This window comes from Gossypium raimondii, chromosome 4 (genome assembly GCF_025698545.1).
Source record: "Gossypium raimondii isolate GPD5lz chromosome 4, ASM2569854v1, whole genome shotgun sequence".
NCBI classification, from domain to species: Eukaryota; Viridiplantae; Streptophyta; class Magnoliopsida; order Malvales; family Malvaceae; genus Gossypium; species Gossypium raimondii.
In genome coordinates this window covers 1595038-1611590 of record NC_068568.1, presented here as the reverse complement: position 1 = coordinate 1611590, position 16553 = coordinate 1595038, and the positions used below count along the sequence as shown (strand labels likewise).

Here is a 16553-nt window from a genome sequence, read left to right as displayed (position 1 = left end):
TTATTTTAATCTATAATTAAACTTTCATTTCTATTGTAATTTAATCCTTTTTACTAATTACTCTTAATTAAGCTAAATTCACCTATCTAAAACCAAATTAAACACACAAATAGTTTAATAAATATTTCTAATAATTATTTTCGAACTCAATTTACTAAGACGGAGGCCCGATATTATACTTTTTCGATGCCCGTGAATTTTTGGGTCATTACAATAATACTTTATATTATATTACTTTTATATATTATGTAATTTAGAACATATTAAAAAACAAACCTATATTAAATATATAATTCTACTCTAATGTAAATATTAAAAAATGTTAAAGGTGACTATATAAAATTTTCAATAAATAAAAATTATCAAATTATCAAATATTAAAATAAACGATCATATAGATAAATTTTTTAAAAAATTTAAAACAAAAGGGTGGGCTTAAAATGAGTTTAGGTTAATATTTTACAAATATGTACAAGTTTAGGCAAAATTTTAAATTCATATTTTAGGTCAAGATTTAGATAAATATAAAGTATATTAATATCATATTTAGACCCGGCCTAAACCCAACTTGACCCTGTTGATTAACACCTTTAATCGGGACCCAATCATCTAATTCCCAAATCAATTTCAAAATGGAAAACAGTCCTCAGGAGATTTTTTTTCTTTTGAAATTAGATTTCCTAAAGATATGATGCGTCATTGTTTGAAAAAATTTTAAATTACAATTTTTTATATATTTTTAAAAATTTTATATAAAATTTTTTTATGATAATATGGTACAATTTTAAAATATTTAATGGCCACACATTAATAAAATTTAAATTCATAAATCAAAATTATAAAATGATCAAATTTAAAAATAACCTATATAATAATAAAGGCAAAATTAGGAGGCTGGTAGGAGTCCCACTCCTCTAAAATATTTTTTTCTATTTAGGTCCTTTGTGATTTTTAAAATTTTAAATTAATAAAGATAAATTTACATATTGCCCCTAAAAATATAAAAAACATTAATTTAATTTTTTAAAAAATATAAAAATATAAATCATTAAAATGATAAAATTATCGTAATTTTTAATCCTAAAATATTTTCTTATTTCGTCCATGGTTCAACATGTTTGTGACTTGAGGCATGAAGGTGGTGGGTGGGTAGCAAGGAATTACGTTTCAATGATTGTGTGGGCATAAACCTCCGCTTTCTCTAATGGGGCCATACATGAGTTATTCTAAAAGAGAACCGTGTATTGCTGTTTAACTAATAAAAGTAAAAATCAATTTTGTCTCCACACAAACATTGTAATCAAATTGGGGTTTAACCAAAAGATTAGTCAAATTAACTTTTTGAATTTTTTGTGAATATGCCCGCCCCGGGGTGGAGAAAAGTATTTATTATTGAGGTCAACTCTTTAAATATCATTGTTAAAATGTAGATATCAATTGAGAGTATTATTAGAATCGATTTAATGATATTCATTAACTTAGAGATATGACGGCTATCAAAAACTTGTATATCTTGTAAGGATCGTGTGGGTCTATCTGATGTTCGCTTGAGGGGGCCATGAAGCTGAGCTTCTGCCGTATTTCCTACGCTTGTTGGGGTACAGCCAATCCATTTTTGTGTGGAATTCTAAGTTTGGTGGCGTCATGTTTAAACTGTGATTGTTTCTTTTAAGCATATGTTTAGGAATATTGAAGCCTAAAGTGAAACCCATCTCCCATCTCTTCTTGAATCAAGGGGGGTTGCATCCTCCAGAAAGCCGAATCAAAAGTTGTTTAAATCCATCTCCCCTCTTGTTTTGAGAGACCAAGGAGGAGGCGGCTTCCGGAGGCCCCAAATCAAAACCTTTGACGATGGGTAGTTGAGGCTAAATTATACTCAATGTTATTAAATTATTAATAAATTTATATTTTAGGTATTCATCTTTAAAAAATTAAAAAATGATTATTAAATTATATAAATTATATTTACTATTAAATAAATTATTTTAATTATAATTGGTTTTTAATATTTTATAATTAGTCATTGATATTAACATTTTATTTTTAAATTCCATTTAATAAATTATTTCTTCAATAATACTTTTCATAAATTTTTGATTAAGTAATTTTAATGTTTATTTAATGATCATTGTATTTATCATGGAATGAGATTAGTTTAATTATCCTGTATAATTCAAATGAATGTATGTTAAAATAATTGATTTTTAATGAATAAAAAGTTTATGAAAGGATTTAAATTAAAATTAACAAAATAAACATTGAAAATAGTAAATTGTTAAATTGATTTTAATAATAAAAAAAAGATTTTGAGTTAAACATGAAAATTAAAAATTTTTAATAGATATATTGTAAAATTATTTATATAAAATTGTATTAATAATATTTATAAATTATATTTAATAATTTATTAATTTTTAATTAATAATTTTATAATATTTTATCTAATTTATTAATTTTAATTTTTATTAATATATTTATTAATGTAAATTGAATTAATTTATTAAAATTAATAATTATTTTATAATTTTGTTTTTTATATTATCATATTATTATTTCACTTAAATTTAATTTATAATTTATGTTAATAATGTTTAATAAATTTAAATTTGAAAATTATATGAAAAATTAATTAAAATAATTTAAATATTTATTGATAATTTGTAATATTTATAAATTTATATTTAACTTATTTAATTTTAAATATAATTTATATAAATTTATAAATATAATATTATTATAATATAATTTATAATAAATTATATTTTATAAAATTATTAAATGTTAGTAATTAATCTTGTATAAATTGTAATAATTTGATAATAATTTTATATAAAATTATTATTAACTTTAAATATTTAAATTTTATATATTAATAAATTTATATTAATAATTTAATATTTAAATTTGATTGAAATAATTTTATTAATTATATAAATTATATTTAAATATTTTTTTATTCTAATTTAATATAGTAATGTTTAAATTTAATAATTTATTAATTTAAATTATATTCAAAATTATTATTAATACTTTAATCTTATTAAGTTAAAAATTTAATATATATAATTAATTTTATTTTTTTTAATTTAAATAATTATTATTTAATTATAATTTATAAAATTTTTATTTTATAATTAATTTAATTTAATTGTAATTTTAATATTAAATTTTAAAATATAATTATTAAATATTATATTTAAATAATTTAATTTATTATAAATATTTATATTATTAATATAAATATATAAATTTTTAAATAATAAATTTAAATAGTATAAATAATTTTATTTTTTACTAAAATTTTCTATTAATTTAAATTTTTAAAAATTAAATTTATAAATCATTAAAATTTTTAATCAATATTTTAAAAATTGAAAATTTTATAAAATATATAATTTATTATTATTATTTATAAATTTAATAATTTTGAATAATTAAATTTATAAAAATTAAAAATATTTATAAATTTATAAATAAATATATAAATAATTTAATATGGTAAAATTATTGGGAAGTATTTATGTTATAATAATTTAAACTTAATATTAAATATTTAGTAATAATATTCATTTATTATAATATAATATAATTATTATAGATATTAATTAAACTATAATTTATTGAGATAAATGTAATATAATTTATGTAATGATTTAGATAAGGTGATTATTAATATTATTAATATTAAATAAAAGATAATTTTATTTTAATATACATTTTTACTAATTACCATATATTTAATTAAAGCTATGATTAGTTTAATTTATAATGTAATACTAAGAATAATATATTATATTATTATAATTCAATTTAAAACTATTCAAATCATTTAATTATTTTAGAATTTTCATAAATATTTATTAATAAAGATTTATTGAAATTATCTAATTTTGCATATTATATCCTTATAAAAAATATCTAAATAAATGATTTTAATATTTAAATTAGTATTTATAATTTTTTAATTTTTCAATTAAGTAAATTTTTTGCTAACCATTCATTAATATACTTAAGTTGTGGAATTTAAATGGCAATATATAAATAATTTTCTTTAATAAGTAATATAATATTTAATTAATTATTGTTTTTTGTTTTAAAAAAAATTTCATTAATTTTAAAAAAAGTCATATTATATTATTTTGAAAAATTGAAATTAAATTAATTTTTTATTATTTTTATTTTTACTATTTATTGCTTATTTTCCAAATTTATATTATTACTTTTTAATAAAAAATAAAATTTATATAATTTTAAATTAAAAAAATTTAATTATTTATTTTAATAAATTAAATAAATGAATTTTTTAATTACAGCATAATTAAATTTAATATTAATTAGTTAAAATAATTTTAATTAAGACTAGTAATCATTTGATTTAATGTTACTATGTGAAATAACTACTTAATTATTTTATAAAATTTTTAATTAATTAATTTGTTTTAATTTTAATTATAAACTTAATATATGAACTTAAATTAAAATCTAATAATTGAAATTAATATTAATAAAATTTATTATTATTATAGCTATAACAATTTTTAGATTAATTACTATACATAATCACAATATGATAGCAATATAATTTGATTCTAATTTTGAATTCATAATTTATAATATACATTAATTTCATTATTATTAAATATCTTTATTAGTTATTGACTAATTAAAATTAAATTGATAATATAAGTATATAATTATAAATTAATCTTAAATTAATTTTAATCATATTAAATAATTGTATCAACACTATTGACATAATAGAGTTTCAATTAATTTATGACATATTTTTAATAAAATGAATTTTATATAATTTAAAAATTTCATCTATATATTTAATATATTTATATATTTAATAATTATTTAAATATATTAAAAGTTTAAATATAAATAGTACTATAGTAATTAATTACAATTGTAACATTATTAAAAGATCAATTAAATTACAGTTGAAATAAAATTTAAAATATATATAATTAAAATTATAAAATTATAAATTTAAAAAAATTATATATAAATATATAATTAAACTATTAAAATTAAACATATTGATTTAATTATATAAATTTTAAAAAATTAAAAATGTTAAAATATTTAGTAATAATTTTTAAAATTGTAAATTTAGAAATGTAATAAAAATATTTAGTCAAATAGACATTATAAATAATTATAAATATAAATTATACTAAAATCTAAATTAATTAATCTACATTTAATTACATAATTACATTTATTAATGTAATTAAATTTTTATAAATTAATTAAATTATAAATTTATTAATAATATAATTATTATAATCAAATTTATGAAGTTAATATTTATGAATAATTTCAAAATAATAAATATAATATTCTAAAATTATTATATTAAATATTATTAAATAAATTTAATTATAATTATATAATTTAATATAAATATATATTAAAATATAATATAATCATAACATAATAATAATAATCTATTTTTAAAAAGGTGATATTTAGTTCTTTTGAAGTATTTTAAATTTTTTAATAATTTGTTTGTGAAAATACATATCAAACCATAAACGAATGTGAGAAAAGGAAAAACATATTGGCTAGTGGTTACGAGGCCCTAACTCTTGACTGGATGAAACACCAAAGGCCTCCGCCTTTCAATCCCATGGATAGATAGAGAGAGAGGGCAAAACTTTTGGTTTTTTCATGTTGTCAAAGGGTTGAACAATGAAAATAGATAGCGAGCGCCTAAGAACAAGTTCCAGCCAACCAGTTTGTTAGGATGCATTAGCTGCGAAGATTCTAAAATTGGTTCTAGAATATATATATATATATATATATATATATATATATATATATTCTCACAAAATCCATCTAAGCTAGAGCCGTCTAAGGGTTGAGTAACCTACTCGACCCAATAGGCCTAGATCAAAAATTTGATTCAATAAATTTTCAAACTCACAAATATAGAAATAAACTAGTCTCTTGTAGTGCCTCAAGAAGTGGCCACTTCCTCGTACACATCTTAGTCATTTCATATTTTCTAATAATTTCTTTAAATATGTATATTAAATTAAAATTAGACTTACATGTATATATTTGAATTGTAATTAAAGTTTCATATATATAATTACACCAAATCAAAGTGTATGGATCAAATTTCAAATTAAATAATTGTTGTTATTTTTATATTGTTTATTTGTTAAGTCAATGATTAAAATTTTAATTGTTTGTGCAGATATCGAGACGGGTTCTTTAATTACAATAGATGATCACAAAGTAAAGACGATCCATTTACCAGTAAAAAAAAGGTTCTAATATTGCACGGAATTTTTTTCATAATAGTTGCACGTAATTTTTTAATTAATTGTGAGATCTTAACTAATGTTGTAATTTAATATGATTAGGATGCATATCGCGAGTTGAGGCCGCGTGGCCATGATTCAGTCGAACCTATCGACTGGACGAATTGATTGTGCCCCACCTATATGTCACAAGATTTGAATCAGCGGCATTAATCAATGTGTTTGAGTTGAGGGCCAACTTAATATCGGCACTGGTTGAGTGGTGGTGCCCAGGGACGTTGTTAGGCGACACCAAACCCTATTTAAACAAAATTTTCTTGAACGGTTTAACAGTTAATCAATAACAGGAAAGGAAAAATTATGTTGAAATTGCCCTCAAGCCTAGTCAACTTTTGCCTAAAATGGTGTTGTTCTATCTCATACGCTGTGTATGTATTCCGAAAAGACACGTTACCTTTTCAAATTAATTTGTGAAAGTATTAAGGATATTTTTAAAAAATGTTGAAATCAAAATTTACCCATGTTCACTAGTTTTTACCGATTTTCAACATATTTTTAAAATATTTTTCTCCTTTATTCTTCTCAGTTAACTATTAAACCGTTTAAGAAGGCTTTGTTTTAATAGGGCCTGGTGCCGCCTGACAATGTCCCTCCACCTGGGTGCCGCCAAACAAGTCTCCCCCACCCCTCCAACTCGATTCAAACTCATATTTTGGCAAGAAATACTGGTGGCATCATATAGGTTGACACCACTAATAAAAAATAAATTTTTAAACCCTATTATGGCATGATGATTGTGGAAAAAAATTTATGGTGCCAAATTGTAAAGCACCACTCTAACTATTGCAAACATATCATTTTAATAAATAATTTAATGTGCATACTATTTGAGATAAATTTTTTTATATTAATAAGATAAAAAAACCATTAAAAAATCAAGTCAAAATTATAATAAAAATTAAATTTTTCTATAGAAAACGCCATAAAAATCATTTTAATATAAATACGACTATTTTACTAAACGAATCTAAAATAAATAAATAATTATAAAAATTACCCAAGTTTAAAAATATTTATCGAAATAACATGGAAGGAAGGCACCCATGGCTGGCACCCATGCCTCAAATCCCCAAAAAACCACCTAATGATTGGAGCAGTGATTAAAAAGTATTTTTTTGGTGCTGCTGTGCAATGACAGACACCTATGTATATTTTTTTTCTCATCTGTATTTTTTAAAATACATGTTATACTGATATAAAATAAATAAATTTTTTTAAGGTGTTGTGAACCAAGTTGCCAACACCCATTTTCAAAATTTTTGATTTTTTGGGGATTGGAGACATGTGTGCCGGCCATGAGGTGGCCATATCCTCTTGACACTGCTCCTTCCAGGTTATTCCGGTTAATGTTTCTGTAGCGGAGTTATTTTTGTAATTATTTAATTATTTTAGGTGAATTGGGTAAAATAGCCTATAAATACTAAAATCACCTATTTAATAAAAAATAATTGAAGTTTGTACTTACAATACAGGCCCTGACAGTTTTTCGATTTAACGATGATGTTGGTATAATGATTAAGGGTCAATTCTTTATTGCTTTTGAGAAGTGCTTTTGAGAAATTTCAGTGTTTGGCATTGCTATCAAAAAGTGCTTTTGAAGAATAAAATGTCCATTTTAGACATGAGATTATAAAGTAACAAATATGTATTTAAATAGTGTTCAAATTAGTTAATATTATGATATTTTAGCAAAAATATAAAAAAATAATTTATTATAACTTATTGTTAATATTTTAATAAATAATATTAATTTTAAATATTTCTAAGTAATTAATATTAATTATTTATGAAATTTAATTAGAATATATAAACTATATTTAAATATTTAAATATAAAATTAAATATTTGTAATTAGATATTGACACGATTGTATTATTATAAAATTATATTTTAATTTTAATTAATTAAACACCTATCAATTTCGTTCCAACTGTCATTGTATTGTAATGTTATAATGTTTTTGTTCTAATATATGACAATGCACATTGTTTGTCATACTTTTGTTCCGATTTAATGCACACTACTATTTTAGTGTAATGTTTGCCAATAATTGTTTCAAAATGGTATGAACTTTGGACCAAAAGAAAAAAAAAAAGTTATATAAATAACAATTCAATAGAAAGCCGACAAAATTAATTGAAGTTGGTTCGATTCGGTTAATTATTTTAACAGAAAAAAGCTCAATTCAACTAACGGTTTAGATAATTATAGTTCAATTAACAATGGATCGAACTAACAATTTCATCACCCCTTAGATTAAATGTTTGAGAATATAAAACAAAATACTTAGAATTATAAAAGCAAACATAGTTTCAATTGAACAGTTTAGCGTGTATTGCATTTCATTTAAAGGTTCAACTAAAATCTTTAAACAGAATCAGACCTATAGTAATAAAACTAGTACATACCATGATGTAAAAAAGTACAAGAGAAACAGAAAAGCAAATTTCAGCCCACTCAGATGTTGAACATATTTTGAATAGACCAACAAAATCAGCATTGCCTACATACCAAGTAATGTTCTTTCACAATCTCCACAACAGCATTTACTGTTTGGTGCAGCTCCAAGGCCTTGGAAGCTTCTCTTTTGCGCTTCTAAGATCAACAAAGTTCAAGTTAGGCTCAAAACAAAGTCTACCACAAAAACTTCATAAAGGGGAAAAGACCAATGTTTCAAAAATAAAAGACAAGAGAAACTCTAATTCCAAAAGTTATTCATCTGATAGAAATACATATTAAGGTTGCAGAGAAATAAAGTGCGAAAGAGGGCTAAACCTTTATAAGAGCCCCAAGGATTAGAAACTAGTGAAGCAATGGATAGCAATCATGACAGTTTCTATGATAATATGATATGGAAATTTCTGATAAACAAGTAAAGAAAGCAATTAATGTTTCGATAGATTCATTCACTCAAATAATATAGATACTGTTATTCTGGGGACATGAGCACAGATGCTTGCTAACAGTTGGGGCTGAATCAGCTTAATTGTAAAATCATTTCCAAAGAAGGAACAGAAAAATGAATTGATCTTGATTTTGACTTTAAAGTGTGGTTTGATCATATGAGTCAAGCTCGAGTCTTATAGAAAAAGTGAAACTAAAAGTAATTTGCCTAGTAGTTAATATTTTAAATATATAACAAATTTTATTTTTATATCATGGCTTGAAAGTAGATTCACATGCATTCGACAGAAGTTTCCAAGAAATTGTCTTACCAGCAAGCATGGCGGGTTTAATAGACAAATCCTCTGTTATATGAACCCGTCCACAGAAACCAATTCCAAATTTCAATCTCAACTCAAGGGGCATTATTTCAGTAACCTATGGAGCATTTAGCACAAGTATTCAATAGATGTATTTGAATCAAACAAGCACAAAAAAGCTAAAAGATCAAACACTAATTTTTCACCTCTGATGGAACCAACGATCCCACATTATAACTAGACTTCTTTTTGGCCCATTTTGAACTGGATGTCTCAGTGACCTCACCAATCGAATTAAGGAGCAAAAGCAACCTTCCTGACGTTTCAGGACTTGGAAGAGCCATAACAGTTGCAATAACCCTGCATCAATCATTTTGAGTGTATTTAAGCTTGATAGGCATTAGTAACACATCCACAACAAGCATGCAAGAACACTACAGGACTTGAAAAGAAACCAAACAAAAATGAAAATGACACCTTATCCATAAGGCAAAAATGGAGCTGCTATTGAAGCAATTAAACAATGGAGGATATTAATTCCAAACACCAATTACAACGTTGTAAAGATTACTGCAGCCAATTTACATATACAAATAAGCGAAAAATAAGCAAAAAATGATTGGTCACTAAAATCAACCTCACCTCTGCCCATTCACAAATTGTTTATGGGGAAGCTTTTGTGTATTGTAATCTGCTATTGATGCATACCCTATGGCATGGTTATACTCAGGAATTGCAATAACTTAATAAAACATTAAAAGGAGTTCAGAATTTATGAGACAACTGCAGTAAGCTGACAACAAATTGAACAGCATTGCCTACATACCAAGTAATGTTCTTTCACAATCTCCACAACAGCATTTACTGTTTGGTGCAGCTTCAAGGCCAAAGAACCAGCAAAGGGCAGAGGGTAGGGAAATTGAAAATCAAAGAACCAGCAAAGGGCAGAGGGCAGGGAATTTGAAAATCAATCCCAGACAAACAAAAATATACAGAAGAAGAGAAGAAGAGAAGAAAAAAATAAACTCACCGGTAAAGGGCAGAGAAACAAAGAACCAGCAAAGGGCAGAACACAGAACCAGCAGAGGGCAGAGATGAGGGCAAAGAAGCAGCAGAGAGCAGATAAGGGCGTTCGTGTGTGGCTAAAAAAGTAAATGAACCAGCCAAAAGCACTTCTTGGCTGAAAAGTTAAAAATTTTTACTTCTCCGTCTGCCCAAAAACACTTCTCAGCTTCTGAGAATTTGTTACCAAACGAAGCTCGTTCTTCATTGCTTTTCAAAGAAAAGCATTTTTTCAAGGAAAAGTTCGTTTGTTAAGCAATGAAGAACGCAGCCTAAAATTATAGACTTTAGTGACGCTAACGTGATAAGATGACATCAGACTGGCCATAATGAAGATGATGTCACCAAGCTGATGCGATAAGATGACATCATACAGAAATGACATCATACACATTAATATAGTAAATAAAATAAGAAATAAAAATATATTTTTAAAAGAATATCACAATTGATGAAATTTAAATATCTATTTTATTTTATTAAAAATATATTTTCTGTAATTTTAAAATAATCACATTAAGAAAACATGATTTTAATATAATTAAAAAAATTCAAATAGTTTTTAGGGTATTTTTATATTATTTGTAAATTCAAAATTTAGGTTTAATTGTTTATATTATTAAAACTATTTTGTTAATTTCTATTTCATTAAAACATCATTTTCTAACTTACATAATTACGAAGTGGGTGTTTTTATTTTAAAATGTCACATCAATAAATTTAACAAAAAAATTTAACAGTGTTAAAAGCTGAACTTGAAATTTGAAGTCTAAAAATAGAGAGATACTATTTGTGTAAAAACAACAATGGACGGTAAAATTAGAGACTATAACAATACTATAACATAAGATAAAAATAAATTAAGCGTAACGCATGTACTACATCCAATTCTCCATTAAAACTTATCTTAAATTCATAGAATAAAAGTGCAAGAGTAGAGGAATACATATTTCTATGTGCAGCTACTTAATTTGCTGGTTACTCGCCATTTTAGAAGACTTTTATATAATTAGTAAATTAATATATGTTTATTTATTAAGATTATATATAATTATATTAATATTTTAATGCTTAAATTATATTAATATTATATACTATGATAGATTTGATTTTTGTGTGTTATAATTATATTATATAAAAAAACATAACATCAAACATTATAAACTCAAAAAAATCGGACTCGAACTTTAAATGTTTAAATTTGAGCTCAATCCATACTTTAAATTTGCCTAATTCTTTTTACCAAAATCCATATTTTAACTAATATTTTTATTCAAACATTCTTAAATTTTGAGCTGTAATATCAAAAATAACACAAAACTTTGTATTAAAACTATCTCATATTTCTAGGTACGCAAGGGATTGCATACCTAAAACTTGCTTGGTTTTAGGGGGGAAAAACTAGGGTAAATTACACCAAAAGTTACTCAACTTTAATAGAACTGACAAAAGTGTCATTCTGGTTTCCATTCAGTCACTCAACTTTCAAAAAATAATAAATCAATAATTAACATTATCGAAAAGTGAAAAATCAGTCATTAATTAACATTTTTCTTCACAGACTTAGTGGGACAATTGACGTGGCTAGCTAACTAGCTGACGTGGCCAGTTAACTAGCTGATATGATCAGTTAACTAGCAACGATGAAAACCAAATTGACTAACGTGGAAACCCAATTAACCATAACTGTAACAGCCCGATTCTGAGCCTAGTCGAAATAGTAGTTTCAGGACCACAAATCTGACGAGGGAAAATATGATTATTATTATATTTTTATGGTCTACAATTTCACGGAAAGATTTCGTGAAAATTTCGTTCAAAAATTTTGACGTTTGGGCACTCAATTTAGTCAAAAGGACTAAATTGTAAAAAGTGAAAAAGTTGAGTTCTACTTGTTAGAGGTGTCCATTTGTTATGAAACTTTAAATTGGAAGTCCTTAGGTTAAGTTGGTAGACAAAAATGGACATGAGATAAGTGAAATAGGAAAATTTTAAGTTAGGGGCAATTTGGTAATCTAGTAATTAAAATGAATTAAAAGGGAAAAAGATGGCAAATTGTGCTCATCTTCTTCATTTGGACGAAATCAGCAAGGGGGGAAGCCATAGTTAGAGTTTTCAAGCTTCCAAGCTCCATAATCAAGAAAGACGAGAAGAATATCTCAAACGGGGAAAAGAGAAGATAGTGGAGTAAATTGCAAAATTTTGATATTTTGCACCGAGGTAAATAAACATGTGAAATAATACATTATTTTGATATTATTTGATATATGTTGAGACTTATTTGAACATAGAATAAATATTTGGCAAAGATTCTAAATATGTGGTTAAGTTGGGAAAGGTGGTAAAGTGTTGAAAAACACGGTTTCCGGTTGAACATTCGGAATAAGCCGGAGTACATTGAATAAAAAGGGGGTTGCTAAGTGCTGATTCCCCCAAGGGTTTGCTAAGTGCTGATTCCCCGAATCGTTGGTGGTTGTTAAGTGCTGATCCCACCGTATATTAAATGTGAAAGGGGTTGCTAAGTGCTGATTCCCAGATTCATTGGTGGTTGCTAAGTGCTAATTCCACCGTATCTTAAAATGTAAAAGGGGGTTGCTAAGTACTGATTCCCCCAAAGGGTTGCTAAGTGCTGATTCCCCGAATCATTGGTGGTTGCTAAGTGCTGATTCCACCGTATTTTTGAATGTGAAAGGGGTTGCTAAGTGCTGATTCCCCGAATCACTGGTGGTTGCTAAGTGCTGAATCCACCGATAACGGATAACATTCCGAGTGTTCAACGAGGAAATTGGAAAGATGAATATCTATATATGGTCGACAAGATTTTGTGAGGAATATTTGGGTTTGATACTTTATCAACCCATGCGTAAGATGGGAGGAAATATCAAAACTACAAAAGAGTAATTTAAATACAAAACTGTTTTGAACAACAGCAGTTGGGCAATTTTGAAAAATTACCATAAATGGTGGAAAATGAATTAGAAGTTGAATAATATATGAAATTGAATCTGAGTGAGTCTATTTTCATATGAAAGAAATGAGCAAGCAAAAGAGTTGTATATTTGGGATATTTGAATTTTATTGAGACAGGGTTGAATTAATTTCGAATTCCCCTGTTCCAAATTTGAAAAATTACCAAAAATTGTACAAAAATAATTATGGCCTGGAATTTATATGCTTGGATTACTTATTGGGTCTATTTTTATTAGAAACAAACGAGAACATTGTTTGAATTTTTTACACAGAGTGAAGTAAATTTTAGTAAGGAGAGGTCAGAACTATCGAGCAGTGAAACAGGAGAATCTTTAGAGAATAAACTGTACTAATTGGTTAAACCAAAAATTCTGAAAATTTTATGGTGGAAAGCTATATGAGTCTAGTTTAGGGGAAAATTTATGGAACTTAATTTGGAGCCCGGTAGCTCCCGATAAAAATAAATTAGTGATTGTGATGCAGAAAAATAGTTTGCTGGAAATTGAGCAAACAATGAAATTTATGTGTGATTAAAATTATGTTACTATGTAATCATGTGAGAAATTTATTTATTTGTCATATGTTTACTTACTAAGCTATATGCTTACTCGTTTTTATTTTCCCTTGATTATAGTGACATCAATCAGCTCGGAACTTGGACGAAGTTAGAATATCATCCACACTATCATCATCTTTTTGGGTATTTTAGCAATTAACACTTTTGAAACATGGCATGTATAGATGACTTTATGTAATGTGGTATGAATATGTATATAAAATATTATTCGGTTGAAAATGTTGGAGTTTATAATGGATAAATTGTGTCTGAACATACAACTGTATTTGGTTGGAATATTGAATTTGTGTGAAATTGTGTTTGAAAATTTGCAGGGGTTTTATGTAAAAATAAGCAGAAATGCTGCCGAAATTTTGTAAAAAAAAATTAGTAATATCTCATACTCTGTTCCGTCAAGGAATACGGGTAAGGGGTGTTACAATAACCCAAACCCAAACCATAGTGGAAACCACAACTTCTTTACCTTCCAATCAATGTCAAAACCAGAAACAAATATTGGAACTCAACTGATTGTGGAAATGTCACAATAAGCTACCCTTTTAGGTTATCAACCTAACCTCCCAACTTCGGGGACCATTGGTTTGAACTTGAACTCGTCTGCGACAGCAACAACCACACCATTTTATCCCTAAACCATGGCAGATTCTATTTCCAAAGCATCTATCATGGCTAGTTAACAGTAAAAGAAAAAGAAGAAGAAGAAGAAATGGAGATGCCAAACAAAAGTTATGACATTTTTAAGGTCGCTGACCCTTGCCATTGCAATAGACATCACCCCCGCTATTGCCTCTGCTCTGCCTCCCGCCTTTGTTTTCTCTTCTTATTTTTCTACTCTTCTCGCAATTCTTCTCATTTCCTCAACACAAAAAGAACAAGCCAACACTATACAAGTCTTTAAGTAGAGATCAGATGGTACATTTGTCTGGATACAACGAAGAAAAGCTCTTGACCTTTCTCGTCACCGGAATTGTTCTTTGTGAAGCTTGCCCCACACCGTCTCCATGATCCATAACCTCATGTTGTTGTTGAACCACTCTAGAATTTTTCTCTTTTTCTTCTTTTTCTTCTCCTTCTCTTCTTCTTTTTCTTCTTCTTTTTCTTTTACTAACTAGCCCAGCTAGGGTTTTAAATTGGGTTGTTTATACAATAGGATGATAGGTCATCTTTCCGTTACGTCTATAACAAAAAATAGCTAGTAGGATTCATTTGTTATTTTTCAAAAGTTCAGTTACTGAATTAAAACCAGAGTAACTATTTTGTCAACTGCATCAAAGTTGAAAGTTGAGTGACATTTACCAAAAAAAAACTACAATTGAAATGAAAACAAATTCACAAGATTCTAACTTCTTTTCCAGCACTCATTTCGGTGGTTTCATCGCTTAGATTAGTACCAAATAGCCAGACAGGCGGCAATGACATGATGCTCAACCAAACGGCCATGGCAAGCTCCATGTTGCTGGTTGCTGTTGGTTTCTCCACTTCGAGCCTATAGTCAGAATCGTGCACTTTGTACATGCAGATTCTATCTCCAATTCTGAGCTTCTTACTAATAACAAAATTTCTCCATAATGGACCGGAGAAAACAGGCTTCTTGTACCCTTTCTTGAGGATAGTGCAGACAATTGGCCAGATCTCTGTCCCGTACATTAGCTTAATTCTGACAGCATGGCTTCTATTGAAACTTGGCAAAGAAGGCAGGATATTTGAGGGGATTGACAACCTCTTTTTGATTTCAGTACCTGTGAGTGACCTTGAGAACACCATTTGGATAGAGTTGCCATGTAAGGTGGGTAAAAAGTTGTATATGCAAAGAGGGGATGGTCCAATTATTTGTATGTGCTTGTAATCAGCTGCACATATATAACTAAACAACATGAGGCTGCTTTGCTGTGTTAGTAAAGATGAGTTCCTGGAGTAAAGGAAAAAACAAAAACACGGTCATTATACGTAGATAAGACAAGGTAAACGCGGTGAAACTTGAAAACACATCCGAGTAAGCCTGTAAAGGGTACAAAAACTGATAGCTGTAAATGTGTTGTTCATAAATCATGACTGTAGAAAGGAAAAACATAGCACTGTAAAAACTCATTGGTTGGGTGGGTTTAGAAGACCACGAAATTAAAAAACAAAAAAGTGACGGGAAATCCTTTCTTAATCTCCAGGCCATTATATAGCGCCGTTGGTGCAAGACAGCTTAGATTCTTTTCTTGATTGCAGGACTCTCCTGTACAGGTTTCAGTGCTAATGTGAACTACGGCTGGAAAAGAAGTTTCAAATGTTAATATATGCATGTCCTCGTCCGTTTTAAGGTTTGATATTAATTTTATTAAGATCAGAGGTGATATTTAGATAAAATTTTGCTAATAATAATGACTCCAAATTTTAAATGTATTAATTTTTTGG

The 16553-nt window shown here is 26.4% G+C and overlaps 1 protein-coding gene across 4 annotated transcripts; it reads right to left on the bottom strand.

The window, feature by feature from the left end:
- Positions 1–8648: 8648 nt before the first annotated feature.
- Positions 8649–10846, bottom strand: LOC105779377 (rRNA biogenesis protein RRP5). 4 transcript variants are annotated; one of them, XM_052629562.1, is made up of 5 exons: positions 10572–10846; positions 10368–10418; positions 9748–9901; positions 9554–9659; positions 8649–8933 (listed from the first exon to the last, which is right to left on the bottom strand). In XM_052629562.1, the coding sequence occupies exons 3-5, from the start codon at positions 9883–9885 to the stop codon at positions 8842–8844; spliced, it is 336 nt and encodes a 111-aa protein (XP_052485522.1). In that variant the 5' UTR covers positions 9886–9901; positions 10368–10418; positions 10572–10846; the 3' UTR covers positions 8649–8841. The 4 variants fall into 4 exon arrangements, with proteins under 4 accessions (XP_052485522.1, XP_052485524.1, XP_012458578.1 ...); XM_052629564.1 differs by having other exon boundaries at positions 8649–8930; XM_012603124.2 differs by having other exon boundaries at positions 10368–10405.
- Positions 10847–16553: the final 5707 nt, after the last annotated feature.